The 23,391-nt window shown below is 35.0% G+C and overlaps 1 protein-coding gene and 1 pseudogene across 3 annotated transcripts in view; both read right to left on the bottom strand.

The window, feature by feature from the left end:
* LOC108981720 (putative receptor-like protein kinase At4g00960) overlaps nt 1–23,391 on the bottom strand; it is a 79,249-nt gene that overhangs the window by 42,417 nt on the left and 13,441 nt on the right. The window contains exons 1-7 of one of the 3 annotated variants that reach the window (XM_018956158.2): nt 18,662–19,583; nt 16,544–16,669; nt 16,159–16,280; nt 15,834–16,044; nt 15,457–15,694; nt 15,181–15,331; nt 14,347–15,071 (exon numbers count right to left, since the gene is read on the bottom strand). The exons of 1 other annotated variant lie outside the window; for it this stretch is intronic. In XM_018956158.2, the coding sequence (XP_018811703.2) occupies nt 14,769–15,071; nt 15,181–15,331; nt 15,457–15,694; nt 15,834–16,044; nt 16,159–16,280; nt 16,544–16,669; nt 18,662–19,463 (1,953 nt within the window). In that variant the 5' untranslated portion in view covers nt 19,464–19,583 and the 3' untranslated portion in view covers nt 14,347–14,768. Of the gene's footprint in view, nt 1–14,346; nt 15,072–15,180; nt 15,332–15,456; nt 15,695–15,833; nt 16,045–16,158; nt 16,281–16,543; nt 16,670–18,661; nt 19,584–23,391 lie in introns of those variants that run through there. One more of the 3 variants, XM_035689640.1, reaches the window with a different exon arrangement.
* Nucleotides 83–2,673, bottom strand: LOC109011551 (annotated as a pseudogene).

The following is a 23,391-nucleotide window of genomic DNA, read 5'->3' as shown; positions in this document are numbered from 1 at the left end:
ATCTGTAGCAAGATGGTTTTAGAAAATTGTTGGGTGATAGTTCAACTATTAATTACCCTTTAATTAATGATACCCTTTAATTTCAAGAAGATTATATCCATTAATTACCTTGTAAACAACACCGAAACCACCTTGCCCCAGCTTATTTTCTTCAGAAAATTTATCCGTAGCAACTTTTATGGCGTCGAAGTCGAACTGCAAGGACTCCATGCTTCCTATTTCATCCACAGGTTCACCTAATTTGAGAAAGCCAACAGATAATTAAATGACTTGAAAATTCAAAATATGCACAAGGAAAATTTCTATTTATCATTCCGGCCATACACTACGTACTATATTTTTTTTTATCAAATATATAGTATATAAATGATGAGTAGAAGAATTTATTAAATTTAAGAAGAATAAAATAAAAATAATAAAAAAATATAATGTGTAGAAATGATTTGTGAAATCACTACTTATCCCAAAAGATTAAGTTAATGGGAAGAAGTAGATTTTATTATTTATTTTATATTTTAACACTTCACTCACGTGTGGGTTAGACTCTCTCTCAATGAGTGGCCCAACACGCGAAATATTTAATTAAATATGATAGAGTATAGAGCTAGAATTCGAATTCAGGACCTCTGCTCTGATATTATATGAAATCACTACTTGTTCTAAAAAATTAAGTTAGTAGAAAGAGATAAATTTTATTATTTATTTTATATTTTAATAAATAGTAAAACTCTTTTTTTTAATGAGGCGATGTTGTCACAATAAGTGGTTTTGAGACAGCAAGCAGTAAATCTATCCTATAAAATATTAAGAGTACAACTGAAGTTGTACTTACTTTCAGGTTTCACCCATGGCCACCTCCTCACTCTCCTATAGATGCAGATGGTGATGACGATCAGTAGTATCACAGAAGCAACAATTGTTACAACATAATGATGACTGTCCGAGACGTACTATTCCCCTTGCTTCCTGCAAACCATAAGCCTTTACTTCACAACTAATTGCAAAACACAATCTTGTATGTTCCGTGTGGAATATATAATTATTATTTTCAGATATTTTCAAATTATTTTATTAATAATTATAAATAATTTATTATTATTTTACTATAATCTATAAATAATTTGAGATACTCTTAACATCTAAACAAAACACAAAAGATTGTATTTTGCAATTAGGATTCCCTTTGGATAATACTGAGAAAGAAAAATTCTAAGTCGGTGTAGATTATAACACACTAGTACTAAAATTGCTTATATGGTATAATTTGATTTAGAAAAGAAACTTTAAATTTTAAAATTTAAATTTTAAAAATTAAATTTTACAATTAAGTGATATGAATGGTGTATCTACATGTTTGATAATAGAATAACTCTAATGAGAAATAAACTAAACACATCAATAACATAAAAAATTCTTAGAATAAACAAAGGCAGATGCAAACGATACAATCCTGTCAATCGATCGGGTTTTAACGGGGGGTCAAATTGCTCAATTTCCATTCTTGATTAACCATATATTATGATCTTCAGCAAAATACCAATCTAGTACTCACCCGCATCAAATCAATAGTTTCCAATTTAACAATTATCAGTGCATTAATGTACGTTGAGTGTATTTTTCTCAATTTTTAAACCGTTCTCTGTAATTTGTTTTTCAAGTTCAAGTAATTTATTTAACCAAAAATTAAACATTAAAAAAAAGGAAAAAAAATAATATTTTTTACGAAAAGAGAAAGCTTTACTAAACGAAGATATATATGTGCTGGGAAAATGAGGGAAATGCATCGAACTGAGAGTTTCTTCCACTGTCAAGTTATAATATTCATGATGGCATATATATAAATAAATATATATACATATGAGAAATGAATTCTGTATTACCTGTTGTAGGAGTGTTATTGGCTGGTGGTGCTGACGCATCAGTTGTAGAGTTAAAGAAGGAATCATCTCAAACCTGATATTACAGCTGGGTCTAACGACTCTCCCACCTATCCTCCCGTTACAACATTGTGGGATGGCTTCCTTAGCCCCGCGTAAGCGACCTTCGCAGTCGTCCATAGACAAATCAGGCGTGCACTGCACAAGTGCATATAACGTTTTAAACTCGGGTGCGCTCGCGCTATTTGCAGCAAACTTGCGGAGAGAACCACCATCTTTAGCTTGACTAGTCAGGTTTTCACAAGGTCCTCAGAACAGCATTGAACTGCTCCACATAATTGGCCGATACGTTTTGGGTGTTCCACATAAAGAGTGGAGGAGCAGTTTCCAAGACGCCATAAATTGAGCGATTTGAGTAGCGAAACATACAGTAGTCATACCACACAATTGCCTCCTTTTGATTGGGACAGCGCTGTGGGAGAAGTGACTTAGCGCTGTTGAGACAATCACGACAGAGTACATCTGAGTTAACATCGCCTCTACAAAGCCCGATTGCATGTACTTGGTCGGAGTTTTGGCCATACGAGGAATTGTAGAAGCCAGAGTTACTACCGGTGTCGGAGGATACATCGGAGGTGAGGAGTTGATTGAGATTTGTCTCGTAGTTACTGTTAGACGTGTAGTTACCCTTTTCATATAAACAAAAATGGTACAAGGGTTCTGCAGACTGAGCGATGGCTAGAGCTGTGAGCATGAGAATGGCGGAGAGGAAGAAAAGCCATCTCGAAGAAACCATGATGAATGCTGTGGGCGCCTTCTGTTTCGTGGAATGGCAAGGTTTCAGTTTTTGCCTTCAAGAAATAATAAACACGCATTTATTTGCTGGGAAGCGTGAACTGCTGGACGTACTGACTCTTAGGTTCGTGCAGGTGCCATTTTTGAATCGAAACTGTCAAACTCTGAAAAATAAGATTATTAAAAAAATTTACATAAAAAAACACTTAAAAAAATACATAAAAACAAAATGCTGGGCCCAGCGGGAGATCTAGCATTTCCCTTCTAAATTATTTGTTAGTCAAGAAAGTCGGGTCAGACTCAGCACTGCAATGACTTTCTATGATATTGAAATATTATCTGGACGGGGTAATAAGCCGGATAATGTCCGAACATAGCTTAAGATAATCCACAGCTAAGGAATTGAAGGGAAATCGGAAAAAAAATATGATAGAGTTCAATGAAAAATTATTTTCATCAGTCATTATATATTATTTCACACTCCACACTCTATAAAAAATATTCAAATATCTTATAAAAAATATTCTCATACTCTATGAAAAATACTCCCACACTATAAAAAAAATTATAAATAAGATGTGAGAGTAAATAGTAACTAATGCGTTTAATATTACTATTTTTGTTTGTGGTAAGCGTAATTACTTTTATCTTTTTTCAGAAAAGTAATATTCATGTACATTGTCTGTTCATGTGGAGGACTCTCTGTCAAAGTTACAAAACTATTATATAAAAATAAATTTATAAATTGATATGATTTTGTATAATAAGTTAGATTTACTTTACAATAAAATTAATTTTATAATATGATATATCGTACCAATTTGTGATTTATTTTTATATAATTTCATTATGTCTAAAACATTTCTAATAATAAAATTAGCTTTAAAATAGATTTTAAAAATAATAATTCATTAGTAGATTACATATATAATTAATTAATGTAGGAAAGTAGACTAAGTTGTATCGATCCTATATTGATTTGATATATGTGATCTCATGGGTAGGGTACGTGGACGCGATTTTTATGATACGTGGGGCAGGATGGAGACTGCATGTTCGATTAATATATGGTATGTGGGCCACAGACATCATACGATTTCCTTATTCGGCGCATTGAAAGCTGAAAGCCTGAAACTCCCATTCCACACGGAAAACGTTTTATATATATATATATATATATATTTCCAATTCTGCTGGATGCAAGCGAACCGCGCACCAATTGCGTACCCAAGTGTGACATGGCTGGTAATAGGAATATTTTCGTAATTATGGAAAGCAAAAAAATAAAAGCAACTAAAACAAATAAAAGAAAGAAGATACTTCGTCAGTTCGTTTCCCTCCCAGTTTGTGAAATAACAAGAGCATGTTAATTCCCTGAAAAAGGAAAAAATCACATTTAGTTCAGAAAATAACTCACCGGTATATGGTTGACCTTCGTTCTGTGTGATGACCATGTTTACAAGGGAGAGAAGTTACTGAACCTGTTCAATCCTCTTACTTTCATCATTGGTCTTGTTATCAAATAGCACAAGCCGATTTTTAGGGAAGACGAGGTATCTCGAACATTGTTTTCTCTTTTGTTCTAGAGACGAGATTTGTTGAGAGAGAGGGAGAAAGTAGATGAGAAGGAGAGAGAAAACAACGAATCTGTTGCAAGTTATAAATGCAAAAGAAAAAATTACTATTACTAACGAACTATGAATATGATGTGAACGACAAACGCCAACTAGTTTTGGGAGCCATATTTAATGCTTTTCTGTCTTTCAAACTTCAACTGCTGAAGACTTTTAATGTGCTATCTCTCTCTCTCTCTGTAGATTATACATCTACTGTAGTTTTATTGATTTGTGAGCTGAAGATAACTATGGCTTGAAGAGAGAAGAGAACTGACGACCTGGAGAAGAGAAGCAGATTGCGGTGCATCGGGGCTCAAACCAGAGAAGAAGAAGGTGCCTGTAGCTCAAAATTCAATCTCACCCAATTTCTTCAGCTCAAACGGTTCATTTCATTAAACTTATCTAAACCGTACCGTTTCACTTGCCACGTTGGATAGGTGTGCAATCGCATGCGTAGATCGCCTGCAACCAGAGTTTTTCATATTTTTCAATTCTTCTACCGACAAGCGTACCAATTTTTATTTGGAAAATGCTAGATGCCCCGCTGGGGGTCCCTGCTGGGCATATGGCATTTTTTAATGTGTTTTTTTTAGTTTTTTTTTTTATATAGATATTTTTAATATTTTTTAATATTTTTAAAAAAATAAAATAAAAATTATAATATTATTATAAAATACTTTTTTAATCATAAAGTAGAATAAATATCATTTTTTATTCTAGTTCATGATTAAAAAAGTATTTTTTTAATGATTTTTTTTACTTTCTGATTAAGGAAGTGTTTTTTAATGATATTTTAAATTTATTTTATTTTTTAAAAATATTTAAAAATGTAAAAAAAATCTATATAAAAAATAAATCAAAACAATACATATAGAAAAGTACATGCTAAGCCCAATGGGAGGCCCTAACAGAGACTGTAGCATGACCATTTTAAATATTTAAAAAAAAAATCATAATATTATTAAAAATACTTTCTTAATCACGAAGTAAAATAAAAAATTATAAAAAAGTATAAAATTATACTTTTTTATAATTTTTTATTTTACTTCGTGATTAAGAAAGTATTTTTTATTAATTTTTTTTTTTTACTTTCTGATTAAGAAAGTATTTTTTTAATGATGTTTTAAATTTATTTTATTTTTTTAAAATATTTTAAAATATTAAAAGATCTATATAAAAAATTAATTAAATAAAATACATGTAAAAAAATACTACAACCCCAGCGGGAGCCCCCAACAGAGGCTGTAGCATCATCCTTTTTATTTTATTGTTTTTGTCAGATGCTATCACTATCCAAATGTGGCCTGCACTTTTGCCGAAAAATTAAGAGAAAATAGAATCCCAAACCCCAATCAAGATTATCTAGACATTTCTTTCAAAAAAAAAAAAAAAGATTATCTAGACATTATTTTTCAAAGACGAAAACAATAGAGAAACCATTAGATTCAAAACATTCTTCAATTTTGTTTAATTTTTTGGCAGCTAATGGGAAGGCTAGATATTTCAAAAAATTTCAGACGGAAAGATTGAAACAAATAAAATCTTCTTTCTTTTTCATTTCCATCACCATGAGAAATAGAAAACTCAAAGTTATCTTCACCCAGATAACCAAACTACCATCTAATCCACGAGAGAATTTTTTAATTAATGGGTAACTTTAGAAGTTCGTTGGCTTCAAGGTTCTCAATGAACAACCTAGCAACGCTAGCAGTAACACCAGACTTGCCCACCAACTGAGACTTGAGCTTTTTCCCCAAGTTATGTGCATACAAGGCTAGCTCCTTCTTCTTCTTCACACTGAGACCCAGTAATTTCAAAGGCGACGAAGACGAAGAACTCACAATCATCACTTGGAAAGTCTCTCCATCAGTCCCTCCCAATTCCGAGTCTTCACTTCCACTCTCAACCTCACCGTCATATTCTTCAATCTTGTTGTCAAAATCCTCTTCATCATCATCTTCTTCTTCTGTTGTTTCTCCTTCTTGTAAGGCTGAAGATGCACCGAGAGTATGAAGAGGGGAGGGAGTGAGAGTGGCAAAAGTTGAGAGAATAGAGGAGTTGAAAATTAGTGAAATGAGTTGTACTGTGGAGTGGGGTTTGGGGGAGGGAGGATTTGGATAGTGTGATTGTAATAGTTATAGTGGAGGTTGTTGAGCGGAATAAGAGTTTGAATCTGAGAAAAAGAGAAAAGAAGGAGGAGGGAGGAGGTGGTAGCTGCGATTGAGGTGGGCGGAAGAGGTGGTGGAGTAGTTGAGATGATGCTGCCATGCTCTCAATTGCCTTCTTTTTTCTCAATCACTTCCACTGCAGACCACTCACGCAAAACTGCAAGGATCGAGCTCTATGTTTCAGTAAACGGTACAATCACATTAGCATTTGATGGGTAACTAGTACACCAAATCGCCTGACTTTAGAGTTTTCCTATATTTTTTGACGTAATTTAGAGAAGTTGTATTCGCTTCACTATTTCAATGATCTATTATTGATTGGGAAATAATTTTTATAAATTTTAAATAAATAAATTTTATATAAGTAATTACATTTTAAAAAAATGTAAAAAATATCATTAGAAAAGTAGAAGAAAAAAATAATTAAATAATAAAGCAGGATAGTATAGGCCAGTTGTATCGTTTCGATTTTATATGTGTGATGTCATGGGCAGGTTGCGTGGGATGCGTTTGATATGATATTTGGGGCAGGATAGAGACATGTTCGATTTAAATAGTAGAGCTTTATTATATTTAACAAAAACGCTAAACACAACCGATTCGGAGAACTGCGGATAAATATTACCCATGTGGCATAGAAGAAATGGTGCCGTTTATATCACTAATATGCACCAAACTTTCTCTCATTGTAGCTCACTCTACCCTTAGACTCACCACCTCTTCTTCATCTTCTTCATTTTTGTCATCTTCCTCCCTCCGTCTTCTCACAGGCCCACACGAACTTCTTTGTATTGTTTCTTCAACGTCCTTCGAGCCTCTCTCCCAAAATCCTTCATCTTCACAACTTCGCCTTCGCATCTTCTTCTTCTTCTTGTTTTAACTATGATCCAGAGCCATGGAGCCAGAAAATCTCTACTACTCACCCAAAAAATCTTTTCTTTTTTAATCATAGAAAAAAATGGAAGTCAAATGCACCGATTGAGGTCATGGAAGTACAAACCCAATAATAGTCAGAACCCCTAGTCACCAAAATCCTCAAGAATCTCAAACTAAAGAAGTTCTATGAAGTCAAACTCTATTTGAAATGTCATGAACTAATCCGACCCCATCACAACAATACCCAGATGTCCAAATTAGTCTAAAAAAAAAAATTAATTCCAAGCATATTTAATTTAGTATGAGAACGATTATTTACTCAAATTTATAGAGAAAACAAAGTTAATGCCAACATAAAAAAATAGAGAAAACAAAGTCTAAAAGTTTTTCTATGGACACCCAAAAGCCAAAAAGCTTTTGGAGATGGAGATTGATGCATTTAGGATACGATATGGAGAGGAAGAGGGAGAAGAAGACAAAATGGAAAGGGAGAGGGAGAGGGGGAGGACGGAGATGGAGATGGAGATGGAGGGAGGGAGGGAGGGAGCCAAATAGTTAGGAGGATGATGGACTTTTGAAAACATGAAATACCGAAACTCAAGATTGCTTTTGATCCTCAGGATGGCAAGCCACATGATGTTGACGTGTTAGTTAGTTGTATCACGGTTTTGCACGAGTGGTTGTACCTAGCAGGATTGTCTATTTAGCAAAGACATGATAGACACTATATATTATATTTATATTTATTTGTTTAAAAAAATTAAATTATTTTACTTATTATCTATATATCACATATTTAATATGAAAAAAAAATAATAAAAATAAAAATAAAAATATAATGTATAATATGTGAAAATGATTAATAGAATTTTTGTAAATAGTACGCGTGCTGATAGCGGTTAAGCTAACTTGACATACGATTTCTTACTGTATTCGGCGCATTGAAAGTTGAAACACCCATTCCACACCGATAAGGTTTTTTTTTTTTTCTTTTGTCATGATTTAGAAAAGTCGTAGTCGCTTCACTATTTGAATGATCTATTGCTAATAAATAAATATATACATGCATACACACAAAGTCTGGTCAATTTTCAAATGCCGAGTACGAATTGATCAGAATTACAAGCAGCCCTCTCTCTCTCTCTCTCTCTCTCTCTCTCTCTCTCTCTCCAGTTTTTGTTTCTGTTTTTCTAAAACATGATCAGTTTTATTCACCCGGTAAATAGTTCTAGAAGCCTACAGATCAGAGAGCTCGACCTAAGGAAGACGGGAATCGAGACGGAATCATGCACGTATCATTGTAATTTCCATAAATCATAAGGTAATTGGACAAATACATATATATATATATATATGCTTATTACTTAGTGTTGTTTGAAAGTTTTTACACAACACACCATATATAATTTGATTTAAATTATTCAAATTTTAAAATGAGAAATGCTACTTATCATTCCTTATACGATACATCAAAATATGATTTATCATTTTTGTCATTCTATTTAAATACATAAATCAATATGTCATGTATGTTTAAATAGAATGATGTGTGTTTATATAGAATGACAAAAAAGACAAAATTACATGTTGGTGTGTAATTAATTAGAAGATGATAAGTAGAATTTTTCTTTTAAAATATTTCTTTCAAATTAAATTATAACGTCATTTGGATAGTGTGTAGAGTAAAGGTTTCAAATAGAATTATTCCATATGTATATGAGAGCTGCTCCCAGGTGATCAGGTGAAAATCTAGTTTTAACACCGACCAATAAAATTTTGTCACGTAGGACATGCAACAAATCTTCATCTACACTCACATGCACTAGATTCCTTCCTTATTTTCCATCTCTTCCACTCTTCTCTCTCTTTCTCCCCCACCCCCATGCAACTTTCCCCCTCTCTCTATCTCTAAAATACTCTCTCTCTCTCTCTCAAATACACTCTCTTCCCTCTCATCTGCAGGCCGCCCAGCTCTCTATGAAAGCAATAAAAGTTTGCATTTTTTTTTTATAATTAGCAACAACTTCTTTTTTTTGTCTAAGACCTAGATTTTCATTATCATTTTGTTGTTGTGGGTATCTTTTGGCGGTTTGACACCTACAAAGAAGAGTCTATTTTAGAGAGAGAGAGAGAGAGAGATAACGTATTTGAGAGAGAGGGAAGTTGTAGCGAGGTGGAGAAGAGATGAAAAATAAAGAAGGAATCTAGTACATGTGAGTGTAGATGGAGATTTGTTTTACATGTCCTACGTGGTGAAATGCTATTGGCCGGTGCTAAAACTAGATTTGCACCTGACTGGCTGGGAGGTTTGTCCTATATGTATGTATATCTCCAAGTGTACGTGTTTGACCATATATATAAAAGAAGTATTTCTTCACTCTAGAACGCTGATCGGCTTCCTTCATCGACATGCAGAAGATCAAAACATTCTCTCTTCATGAATTGCAATTGATATCTTGAGTACACTGCATGCACAAACTTTTGTTCCACTACTGCTCCAAAGAGAATATTGCGCCTGTCCAACTACGTTAACATGCATTGATCGATCGAACTATGTTTACGCGCTTAATTGTAACCATGCAATTAAAGGTCACAACGACTCTCGATCGTCGTGCAGGTGCCTTTTTTGAAATATCACGAGAAGACTTGATCAAACCACCACACTTCAAACATGGTGAGTATGCTTCTATATATATTCAATATTTACATAATGTCTAATTACATAAAAGGAAACTAGAATCAATTTGTACAATGAAATTCCTAGAATTAAGGTAAAAGATATGAGGTCTTGAATTAAGGCATAAATTCCTTAACAATCCCCCTTCGCCCCCCCACCCCCTCCCCCCCGCGCGCGCATGTGTGCAAGCTGAGTGTTGAATTGGAACAGACATGAAACTTGGTTCAAAAGAATTCAAAGAGATCAGCAACATGTAGGTGAGAAGTCACATATTGCATCTGAAGTTTTCCAGCAACAAGAAGTTCCCAAAGGAAATGATAATCGAGTTCAACATGCTTAGCCCGTTTGTGAGAGACAGGGTTAGAACTTAATAAGAGAGCAATTTTGTTGTCACATAAAAGAAGTGACTTCTGCGAGATGGGAATCTTGAGGTCCTGAAAGAGGTGCATGAGCCAAAGAAGTTCAGCTGCGGTGGTCGCAAGAGCACGATATTCAGATTCACAGCTGGAACGGGAGACAATAGGATGCTTCTTGACACTCTAGGAGACCAAATTATCGCTAAGGTAAATAGAGTAGCCAGAGGTAGAACGACGAGTGTCGGGACAGTCAGCCCAGTCAGCATCAGAGTAAGCAACTAAAGCACCAGAAACAGCAGAAGAGCGAAAGATAAGGCTAAAGTGAAGAGTGCCCTTAACATAGTGAAGAATACGCTTGACAACAAGAAAGTGATCTGTAGTAGGAGCATGTAGAAACTGACTGACAGAATTGACAGCATGAGCAATGTCAGGCCGTGTGATGGTCAAGTATTGTAGTGCACCAACAAAAGATCTATAGAGAGTGCGGTTCAAGAAAGGGGAACCATTTCTAGTCAGGTGTTGGGAGATGACCATGGGAGTGTGAACTGGTTTGCTATCAAGTAACTAGGCTCGAGTAAGGATATCCCGTGCATATTTCAGTTGACTAATAAAAAGACCATTAGTAGTGGAGATAGCTTCCAAACCAAGAAAATAACTGAGGGAGCCCAAATCTTTGGTAGCAAACTCAGAATTAAGCTTGCGAGTGAAGCTATTAAGAAGAGAAGAATTGTTGCCAGTAATGATAATGTCATCAACATAAAGGAGCAGATAAATAATATCAGAATGCTGATGAAACACAAAAAGAGAAGTGTCAGCACGACTGCAAGAAAAACCAAGTGTAATGAGAAAGGAACTGAAGCGTTGAAACCATGCGCGAGAAGCTTGCTTGAGGATATAGAGAGCTTTTTTCAACTGATAGACATAGTTGGGGTAGCGAGGATCAACATACCCGGGAGATCGCTCCATATAAACAGTTTAAGTGAGAGTACCATTGAGAGAGGCATTCTTAACGTCCAGTTAGCGAAGAGGCCATTGATTAGTAACAGTAAGAGAAAGCACAACACGAACAGTAGTGGTCTTTATAACAGTACTAAAAGTGTCGGTGTAATCAAGTCCAGGTACCTGAGTATAGCCTTTGGCAACAAGACAAGCTTTTAGGCGCTCAATGGATCCATCAGGTAGATATTTGGTCCGAAACACCCATTTGGAACCCACAATGTTGGTGTTAGTAGGCCGAGGGACCAATATCCAGGTGCGATTGTGTTTGCAAGGCATGAACTTCGTCATCCATGGCAGCAAGCCAGACAGGATTCCTAGCAGCAAATTTGAAACCTTTGAGCTCAGTAGATGCAAGAAGAGCATAGAGAAGTCCAAAGGAGCCCAAAACACTGAGATTCACCGAATGACGAGTCTTGAAAATACCAGCCTTTGCTCTTGTGAGCATCAGGTGAGAACCCAACGGAAATGCTGGAACAGAACAGGAGTGTGAGTAGGAGCAGGAGAATCAATGGCAGTCTCAACAGAAGATGGGCTAGGATCCTGGATCGGTGAAGAGGGACCTGCAAAAGAGTGAGGAACCTGCAAAGACTCATCCACTTGGTCAGTACAAATAGCACACGGTTTAGATCTGGATGGAGTAATGTGTGAGGAATGGTGCATAGTGGAGGAAGGAAGGGGGTCGGTATGGAGAGGATTGGGTTCAAGAAAATTGGAAAAATTAAGGGATGATATGGGCTGAGCGTGAGAGCTGGAATGAGAGGGAAAATAAGTTTCATTAAAATGAGCATATCGGGTGATATATAGCCTAGATGTAGTGGTGTCAAGACAGCGAAACCCTTTGTGAGAAGGACCGTAACCCAAAAAAATGCAAGAGATGCTTTGAGCAGAAAATTTATTAGGCATATAATCACGTAAACAAAGTTAAACATGACAGCCAAAATGATGAAATTTTTTATAGTTGGGTGAAGAACCATAGAGAAGCTCGAATGGGGACTTACCTCCAAGAAGCGGTATGGGCAAGTGGTTAATAATGTAAGCTGCAGTGCTGAAGGCAACAACCTAGAAGCAAGGGGAAAGATGGGAGTGAAAATGGAGGGCCAGACCAATCTCAGTTACATCATGATGTTTTCTTTCGGCACAACCATTTTGGGCGGGTATATATGGGCATGAGAGTTGATGGTGAATACCCAAGGTGCGAAGATGGGTTTTGAAGCGATTGCTGGTAAATTTTGCACCACCATCACTTTGAAAAATTTTGATGCGGGTGGAATGTTGATTTTCAACAAATTTTTGAAATTGAATGAAAATATCATAAAAGTCAGATTTTAATTTCAAGGGATAGAGCCAAGTGAATCGATAATGGTCATCGATGAATATAACATAAAAAAGAAAACCCAAATTTGATTTGACGGGGGAAGGGACCCAAATGTCGCAATGAATAAGATCCAACATATTAGATGACCTACGTTTATTCCGAGCATAAGGTAAGCGATGATTTTTTGTAAGTTGACATGTACTACACAAAGCTGGAGAAGGTAATAATGACGAAAGATGAAAATGACCTTTTTTATTCAAAAAAGAGATAATGGAATGGTTTACATGTCCAAGGCGAGCATGCCATAAATCATAAGAAGCATGAAGAGCTTTATTCTTAAGAATAGAAATAAAAGCGGAGTTGCTGTGCTCCAGCACATATAGGCTACCCTCTCGTTTACCGGTTGCCACCACCCCGTTTGACGATTCTCAATAGTAAAAGAATTATTATTAAATGTAACAGAGAGAGAAAAATCAGATGTTAATTTACTAATTGAGAGGAGATTTTTGGTGAGACGTGGAACAACTAAAACATGTAATAAATGGATATTGGGGATTGGAGAGATGATACCGGTATGGGTAATGGGTAGGGAAGCACTATTCCCTACAATTACACAATCCTTACCCGTGTAGTTACTTGATTGGTCCAAACTGGAAGGGTCTGTGGTTATGTGGGCCGAAGCCCCAGTATCTAAATACCAGTCACTGGGTTCGGGCCCATTTAGTGCACAAGATGCATTGAAGGCCTTGGCAAGGTGAGTGGTAGAGTCACCCCGTGCATACCTCTGGTTGCACCGATCGGCATAGTGGCCCTCATGCTGGCGGATTTGACACCGTGGTGGACGACGTCCCTGGCCTGAGAGTTGTCATGGCCATTTCGATGGCTCTATTGTGGGCGAGAGGAGGAGTTCCTCTGGTTGGACCAAACATGGCCGTAGTTTGTGGCTATGAAGGCAGCGAAGGGAGGAGCCGATTGTTCAAGAGACTTTTGAAAGAGTTCGAAATTCTCTACTTTGGAGACGAGATCGGCGAAACAGGGCAGGGGGTTTTGGGCCATTTGGGCGGTGGAAAAACAGGTGAAGTCAGACCCAAGACCTCGGAGAAACCAGTGCGATCTATCAGTGCCATCGACGGGCTATCCGATGGCGTGAAGTTGATCACAGAGAGATTTGAAGTTGCGGGCATACTCAGAGGCTGTGCGTGTGCCGCATTTCATCAACTGGAGATCATCTTTGAGATGAATTTATCAGGCTTTGGAGCGATGGCTGAAGGAGTTTTCGAGGGCAAGCCAAACCTCGTGTGAGGTGGAGAGACCCACAACCTCAGCCATAGCTTCTTTAGTGAGGGAGGAGAGCAAGAGGCTTACAAGGCGTTGGTCAGTTTGCTCTCATGCCAGGTGTTTGATATTGGGTGTCTTAGAGGTGGGGGGATGAAAACGTGGGAGAGGTTCAAGGGTGCCATCCACATGGCCTAATAATTCTTGGCTTTCAAGTAGGGGAAGTAATTGGCTCTTCCACATGAGGTAATTAGAGGAGAAAAGCTTGATAGTGACCATGTGAATCGTGGTGTTGAAGGGAAGAAGCATGGGGTTGGGTTGGGTAGCCATGGAGAGAAGAAAAAAAGGATCAGAGGATGCTAATGCGAAAGGCTCGTGATACCATGAGAAGATTTGATCAAACCACCACACTTTAAACGTGGTGAGCATGCTTCTATATATATTCAATATTTACATAACGTCTAATTACATAAAAGCAAACTAGAATCAATTTGTACAATGGAATTCCTAGAATTAAGCTAAAAGATATGGGGCCTTAACATATCAAATATCCAGATCATATAAGTATCAAATATCTCAGTTGTGCTCTGAATTACAACTTCTGTAAAATACTAACGAGGATATACAGCTAGAAAACAATTATTGAGTCCTCATGCATCTGTTGAATTAAGCTTCGACAGAGGTGCCTCTACATGATCTCCCATTTGATGTACGTAAGTCTCAATTAAGCCTGTACATACGTAGCAAATAACTACAAGCTACACAACAAATATTGATCGATCTTCTTTTCCGAAGGCATGATCATCATCAAGAATTAGCGAGGATATGGGTCAGTCATTGAAACCACATTTTGTGAGGCATGGAATGATCGGTCTAACGATATGTCTGATTCAACGATGCTGTGCATTAAGAATGCAGGTCGTGAGGGCATGGACAGAGCCATAGAGTAACTGGTAAGCATTAGGAGGACTGAAGCCATTGTTGGTCTCTCAGCTACGTTCTCTTGAACACATAGCAATCCTATGTGGATGCATCGCATTATTTCGGTCGTTGAACCAACCCTCAATGTTGAATCTATAAGATTTGAAGCTGTTCCTTCTCTCCAGTTTTTCCATGCCTGTAAGATATATAATCTTACAGGTCAGGCAGAGACAATATATATTACAGAGAAAATCGGTTTATTGCAAAAGGGAAATATACTAAAAAAAATACATTGTAGTGCTTACATGGCTAAGAAGATTCTCCGTATTCTCCCCATTTTGGAAATAATTGTTCTTTCGCCCACACACCATCTCCAAAACTAACACACCATAGCTAAAGACATCAGACTTCACTGAAAAGTGTCCATGCATTGCATACTCCGGAGCCATATATCCACTGCAATAGGACGTATATACATCATGAGTAATGTTGATATATATTGATTGAAAATCTTCGTAATTAATCCTTTTATTAATTTATAGGGGACAAAAATATTTACAAGATATTATAAGCGTACTTACTAGGTCCCGACAATTCTCCTTGTATTAGCCTGAGTTTGATCTAGTGTAAATAATCTTGCCATACCAAAATCTGAAATTTTCGGGTTCATCTCTTTATCTAACAAAACATTACTAGTTTTGAGATCACGATGAATAATGCGAAATTGAGAATCTTCATGAAGATATTGAAGCCCTCGAGCAATGCCCACTATGATTTTGTATCGAAATTTCCAATCCAAATGTAAACGCTTGCTTGGATCTGCACATTCAATTAAGCATATATATGATCAAGTTAATTTATGGGACAAATATATATATATATATATATATATATATATTTATACATTCCAAGTGTGTTGGAACATACATGCAACTTGAAAAAATGTAATCGCGCGTACCAAATATGAAGTGGTCAAGGCTTCCATTCGGCATAAGCTCATAGACAAGAAGCCTTTCATTTCCTTCAAAGCAGAAACCTAGGAGCCTCACTAAATTCCTTTGCTGAAGCCTGGCAACTAATAAGATCTCGTTCTTAAATTCTTGATCACCTTGTTCCGAACTCCTAGAAAGCCTTTTCACAGCTATTTCTTGTCCATTTGGAAACTTTCCCTGAATAGAGATGTATTCATGTCAAATGACTCCTGTCTATCCTCCAGTAATTCAAGTTACATATAATTCATGACATAGCAAGTGTATCATATGATCATATTGTTCATAAATTACCTTGTAAACAGTACCAAATCCACCTTGCCCAAGTTTCTTTACATCGGAAAAGTTGTCTGTAGCAATTCTAATCGTGCTAAAGTCGAATTGCAAGGATTCAGCACCGCTGTTAATTTCATCCACTGTGCAAAGATAAGTCCATAGCTTAAATATCAGTGAGCAATTTATGGGCATAAAACATCAGCTTCATTCATCGTTACAACAGAGAATTTGATGTCATTCTTGTTCTCGCCAGCAGTACGGCCTAGAACTAAACCAGCATATATATGCCAAAAAGTGAAACATGTCTGAGTTTCCTCAGTGTCTCAGTTTTCTTATGATTTCCATATTTAAGACAAACCAAATCCTTAACAGTTAGGAAACAACGAACCAACTTTCAACTTACTTTCTACTTTCTTCCTTTGCTTCCTCATCCTTAGATAGATGCAGGTGCAGATGCAGAAGATTAACACAGCGGAAACAACAGCCGCCACGACTATAATGATAGTTCGAGAAGAGTTACTCCCCTTTCCTGTAGAAACCAGAATTCGTTCAGTTCTAAATCAATAATTTCGAGATTGAATTGTGGAAACAAACATTAATTACAAAGAATATAGTTTTAGAATGTAAGAAGTTGTGCTCCTCCTCGGGGGCGTCTAGACTAGGTGCATGGGTGATGAAGGATGATAGAAGCAGAAGAAATGAAGAGAGAAAAGGCATGTTTTGTAATTAAAGTATGTTGTTTATTGGGATTTGAAAAAATAACAAGTACAAATCGAAATTAGATGGATTTTTGAAAAATATTGAATTTGAAAATTTATAGAGAAATAATAATATAAATATTATAAGTTATGTAGAATAAATCGAGTAAAAAGAAAAGAAAAGAAAAAAAGACTGGCCAAATTCTTTTGTTGATGTAATTAATAAAAATCATCGAAAAATAATGCACATGATTGTTGACAGGGTCAAGTTTGTTCTGGGCAAGTCGGTAAGTCCAGTCAATGTCTCGTTTAAAAAGATCAAATCTAGTCAACAATTCAAACGGAGCGACTTTATCAAATTTTCCCCGTTCAGAAAAATCTCGAGAAAGAGAGAAAAATTAGAGGTGGAATGAGGTATAAAATTTTTATCTTATTTTATTATTATAATTTTTTTAAATATTTATATATAATATAATAAATAATTTAATTTTTTTTTAAATCTCAACATAATAATAATATTAAAATATAATATTTTAAATTTTTAAATAAAATAAAAAATTCTCATTTTACTTCAAATCTATCCTAATTTTTATAATGTTTAGACCAGACTTTAAATTTAGAATATCATATAACCCATTTTATTATATATTTTATAAAATAATGTTAATTTTATAAAAATATCTCTTTTTAAAATATTATCATGTAAAATATTATAAAAAACGACGTATAGTTATTATTTTTCTTAATTATTAATGTCTTCTTAGAATATAAGTTACGTTGCTTGCCCCTCCAATTGGGGGTTATAATATATATATTAGTCTCGTTCATTTTTTTATTATTTATTATTTATCAATTATATTATGTAATTTATAAATTGATATAATTTATCATAATCAAATATAACGTATCAAATAAAATTATATTATTTTATAAATTTATTTTTATAAAATATATTTATAGTCATAGCATTTTATATATCTTTTTAAGCAGAAAGGATTCAAAGGAAGAAACTTTCCAGGTAATGAATTTAGAAAACCGTGCAAGATAAAACCTATTCACATTGCATTAGAATACAAGCTTATACCCAACTTCGCAGTTGGAGCAGAGAATTAGATAATTAATTGAAATTAGGATATTTTTGAATACTTCGACACTTTTATCTGGGGTATGCATGAGTAACTATATACCACGGGTACACTTTCCTTGTATGATATGATCAAAGTGGGAGACAGCTGGAATTTCGAACAGTGATCTTAAAGAAATCATTGCATGGCAGACTAATTTTTATAAAAATAAATTTATAAATTTATCTAATATAATATGTTAAATTATAAAATTAATTTTAATATATATAAAATAAATTCAAAATATGATAAGAAATTACTATGAGATTATTTTATAAAATAATTATAACATTTTATTTAAAAATATACCTCGTGTTACAATACATCAGAATGATAAAATATCATGTAACACGAAAATTTAGGTGGTTAATTGCAAAACCCACCACAGAAAGACAGGAATGCTATTAATTCGTGCATGGCTAAAATGATTTAGCTACAAAAATGTAAATCCACCGACTTTTTTTTATTTTTTTAAAGAAAACATTCTAAATTAAACCAAAAAGATCTATCCTCTAACTTGCAACATTCATGTGCTTTGATGAAATCGGATACCTTCGCCCTCCTAGTAAACCAAAAAGATCTATCCACTGTCTAAAAATATCAAACTTTCTTCGATCCCTTCATTCAAGCTTGCATATAATCTTCCTAGAAGAAAATAGATAGAGGACGACATACAAAGCTATATGGGAAGAGCCGTACCTTCTGCAGGCGGAGCAAGAGTACTTGACAATGGCGGAGGGGCCTCGAGAGTGAAACCATAGAAATGGTTGTTCTCATACCTTAAGTTGCAGCTGGGTGTAAGAACTCTCACTCCTATCGCTGGACCGCAACAAGTTGGAACTTTTGCGATGCTCTGATTTAGGCAATCGCTGCATTCCTGCTGATTCAAATCGGGAGTGCACTGTAAAAGAGCATATATATCGAAGTATGGGGAGCTCGCTTTTCCAGTTGCAAACTTGTGAAGAGTCGAAGTGCTAGCTGCAGCCTCACTTCTCAATCTATCCAACAACGTCTCTCGCACCTGGTCGAACGTCCCAATCGGGTCTGTGACATTTATAATGTTATGTAGATGTTGCATAGATTCAAACTGCATGATACCAAATATAGAGTTGTTCGAGTATCGTACTGTACAATTCATGTACCACACGATACCCTCCTTCTGGTTTGGACATCGAAATAAGAGCTCCTCAGCAGACGTTCCGACACAATTCTGGCAATCGATCGGTATAAGGTCTGCTCTACAAAATGTAACTGCATTAACTCTGTCTGAGTTTTCTCCGACAGAGAAATTGTAGAACCCATAATGGCTTTGAGTGTTAGAAGAGAGGGAGGAAAGGAGGGTATTGACGTTTTTTCTGTAGGCACTGTTACTGCTAACGTTACCAGTATTGGAACAATCATGGAGCACGTAGGGATCTCGCTGCGCGAAGCCGAGCTTTTCAGCGTGTGTGAGCATGGCACAGAAAAGGAAAAGCAGTAGTCTTGAAGCGCGCATTCTCATTTTTCCCTCTGTAATCTGTGTACTCTGTCTGTCCAGCCAACTACTTTTGAACGAATGCCGAATTTCACTTTCTCCAATCTCCACACTCGGAATACTTTTGCGTTAGTCAGACGTACTGTATTGTGGATGGATCAATGTCATTTGTGAACGATATTGGAGAGTTTGGACGACTTAAGATAGACATAATTACCACACGCTTTCATTGATAATGACCGGACACCAACACCTATATAAAAGTGATAAAATAAGTGTCGAGAAGTGTTGGGTAAAAAGTAATAAATAAAATAAATAATAACAATAAATAATAATAAAAAATAGGTGAAAAGTAATAAATAGTAAAAAAAATAAGTGAAAAGTAATAATAAAATAAATAATAATAGTGAGTGTTTGAAAGTACTTGAGGTACTCTTGGCTGCCAAACATATAAATCTTTAAAGATTTTATAAAGAGAAATATTTTAGTCGCAAAAGTATTTTATAAAAATAAATCTATAAAATGACATGTCTTAATATGATTCGTTAAATTATATAAAATTACTTTATGATAATGTAAATCTTTATATGAGATTTATTCTTGTATTATCTTTTTGTGGCGGAAACGTTTATATTTTACAAAAATTATATAAAATAAAAAAAAACATGGGAATGACTACCAAAAAAAACATTAAATAGAATTTATGCATTTACACATGCACCATGAAAAATAAAAGTTTTTCTGACCCTTGAAGTTTTGGTGAATTTGTACGTAGTTTCGCCCCTGGTTTTGCTTATGTACGTGCTTCTAGAAAACCTATGGCGTGAAAAAAGGGACATCATAATCCGTATTAGCGAAGGCATTATATGAGTTTTCTTCTCTTTTTTTCTTCACGCCAAGATATGATAAAGCCAAGCACCTCTTGGGTTTTTGAAAGGACAAAACTTAAATATACTTTGCGCAAATGTCACGCATTTAAAAAAAAAATAGATTCAATATTAAAAAATTAATTATTTTTATAAATATTATATTTATTCATTTTTTTTAAAAGGTTTATACGACGTTTGCACACTCTATAATTATTATTTATAAATATCCTTTCTCTTTTTACAAATATGTTAAAAGAGGGGAGAAGCAATAGTCACTACAACAAATTTGAGTTTTTGGGACGAAATTATTTAGGGACGAACTAAATTTCATCCTAAAAAATTGATAACTTTACAAAATCATTTGAATAGTAAAATAACCGTTCGAATAACATTTTCTGTTATGAATTTAATTGTTTCAAAATTTTTTTTTCCGTTTGAATGGAAAAAAAATACATTCAAACAGTAAAATCTTGGCGGCGAAGTAATTTATTATGGTGGGAAAAGTTCACAACCGTTCGAACGATAATTTTTTGTGTTTGGACGGAAAATATTTGGTGGTAAAACCTTGCGGGAAGGTTTCTAAGCCATTCGAATGGAATATATTTAGTTTGAACATATTTAAGCACCACATTTATACATTCGAAGGAATAATATTACTCTCGATACAAAACTCAAAATATAAGAAATATATATCATATATACAAATTCATTAATTAATTTTATATAATTAATTTAAAAATATTTTAATGATTTCTTTTATGTTAAATAAAATTTTTAGTTAAATAAATATTATCTACCATACACCACATTATATAGATCAATAATTACTCCAGAAAAGACAAAATATTTAATTTACTACTAAAGCAAATTATCAAATTACCATATATATTGTTCATAACTATAACAAAAAATATATATAATTAAAAAATAGAAATTAATGTGTTACGAGGTCTCTACACACATCCTCGACTACAACTAATTATCTATCTACCTGTGCCAGTCAAGTACTGAGCTTGACTTGAGTTGCATTATTGGCATTAATCTATGTACGTAACTCATTAACCTCTCTACATAATCCAAAGATGCTAGTCATAATCTCTATACGCAACTCAGACATGGTAGTATGTACTGCAATATACACTGCATCGATCACTGCTGATGTGTGTATGCGAATCTCAGCACGCAGTATATCTGCTATCTCATCGCGAGTAGATGTGTGTGATGCCTTAGCTTGTGTAGATGTCACACCGACCGATACTCCAGTATCTCTCGATTGTGCATCTCTCTGAATATCAGCCCTGTCAAGAACAGTTCCACGAAAACGAAATCTCAAGTGTCCCATGCTCCGTGATAGGGTGGTGCTGTTGATCGGTCCCATTGGCTCCCGGGAATGCTCGATAGCTTCTGGCACAACCTTGCCATGTAGCAAAAATTGAGTGATGAAGATTCCAAACAGTAGTATATCTGTCTTAATGAACCGAGCCTCCGATCGGATCCTCTCAAATATATAACACACGAGATCAATTGGAATGCCACGAGCGACCCGTATCATAAATCTCGCTCAATCCATGTAGACCTCGGTATTGTGCTATCGAGGGTCAATATTGTTGGCGATGATCAAATTCATGATCTTGAAGAACGAAGATAAATCTGTCTGCCTAATACTCTTCGTCCCATCGTACACTGGAGCATATGAACCAACAATCAAGTCTCTGACCTCATGATCAGCAAGTGTATTGATCTCATATGTGTAAATTGGTACCTCGTCCTGAGACATCTCTGCATCACCTGAATGATTAAACTCTCTAGGCGGCAGGTTTGGATAGGCATCGACAAGCCTAGAAATGTCGAGATATGCAACGAGTCCGTCTGTTGAAAATATAACAGGAGCTCCTCGGACACAGATCCTGTATGCCCTTCCATCGTCTAGAACTCAATAACAATCTCAATGTAAGAAATGAACTTCATTCCTTCTTCTCGCTGATCTAAGATTGATACTTAACCACGATCATTGAATACTGATGGGAGGGAATGACTCTCTCATATAAGAGCTACAAAATCAGACAATTTTACCTGTCGCACAAGTAAAACAGTTAGCTCTCGAAATGTTTTGATGGAAGGTTCCCCTGATCTATCACGTTTATGGCTCCTATAAGACAATATTATGAACCTAAAATTTTAAAAATAAAATATATATTCAACATTAGTGATAAAATCCAATTACGATGAAAAAATTTATAAAATTATATACTAATAGAAATTTAATAAATTAATTGATAGAACAATTCAATGAAACGATGAAAACAATTGAATAAGCTAATACAAAGTAAATGGTTCGAACGTAATATAACGTAGTCTAACGACGATTTTATGTTCGAACGATAAAATATATGGTTGAACGGAAAACTGCAAACCATTTGAACGTTTTAAAAATGTTCGAATGTCAAGGTCAAATCGTTCGAAGGAAAACTAGATTGAGTTCGGCCATGGCTGAGTCAACTCGGGAGCCATGAAAACACCCAAAAATGCATCGATTATGTGGTTTTTTTTACAAAACACATACTACTCTTCATTTCTAAACATCCTACGGTAGATTTGTGGTGTTCTACGATGATTTTTTATGAAAAAACATAATTTTTCTAGAGAAAATGAATAAAACCATAAAATCATAAAATAAATGGCAAAATAAATTTTAAAATGCATACCTTTACTTAGGAGGAAGAGTGTTTAGCATAGGTGTTGATTACAACGACGATTGATGGATGTTCAAACGTTTTCTCTCGTTTTCCAATGGTGGGGACGGCGGCGTGAGAAAAAGATCTGCCCGCAATAACTTATATGTGCATAACTGTTCGAACGTTATATTTGACCATTCGAATGGTTTTAATTTATTGGTCGAATGTTAATATTTACCGTTCGAATGGATAAACATGTTTTAAGTTTAGTAAAAATTTATATTAAATGTATATTATATTTATAATCCAATAATTTAATATAATATATATACTATTATAGTAGATTATATATACTATAATATGTTTGTAATATTATAATATATATATTATGATAGTATAATACTTTAAATG

The sequence above is a fragment of the Juglans regia genome, chromosome 4, assembly GCF_001411555.2.
Source record: "Juglans regia cultivar Chandler chromosome 4, Walnut 2.0, whole genome shotgun sequence".
Taxonomy (NCBI): Eukaryota; Viridiplantae; Streptophyta; class Magnoliopsida; order Fagales; family Juglandaceae; genus Juglans; species Juglans regia.
Note: the sequence above shows the minus strand (reverse complement) of the source record. Positions and strands in the feature narration are given on the sequence as shown.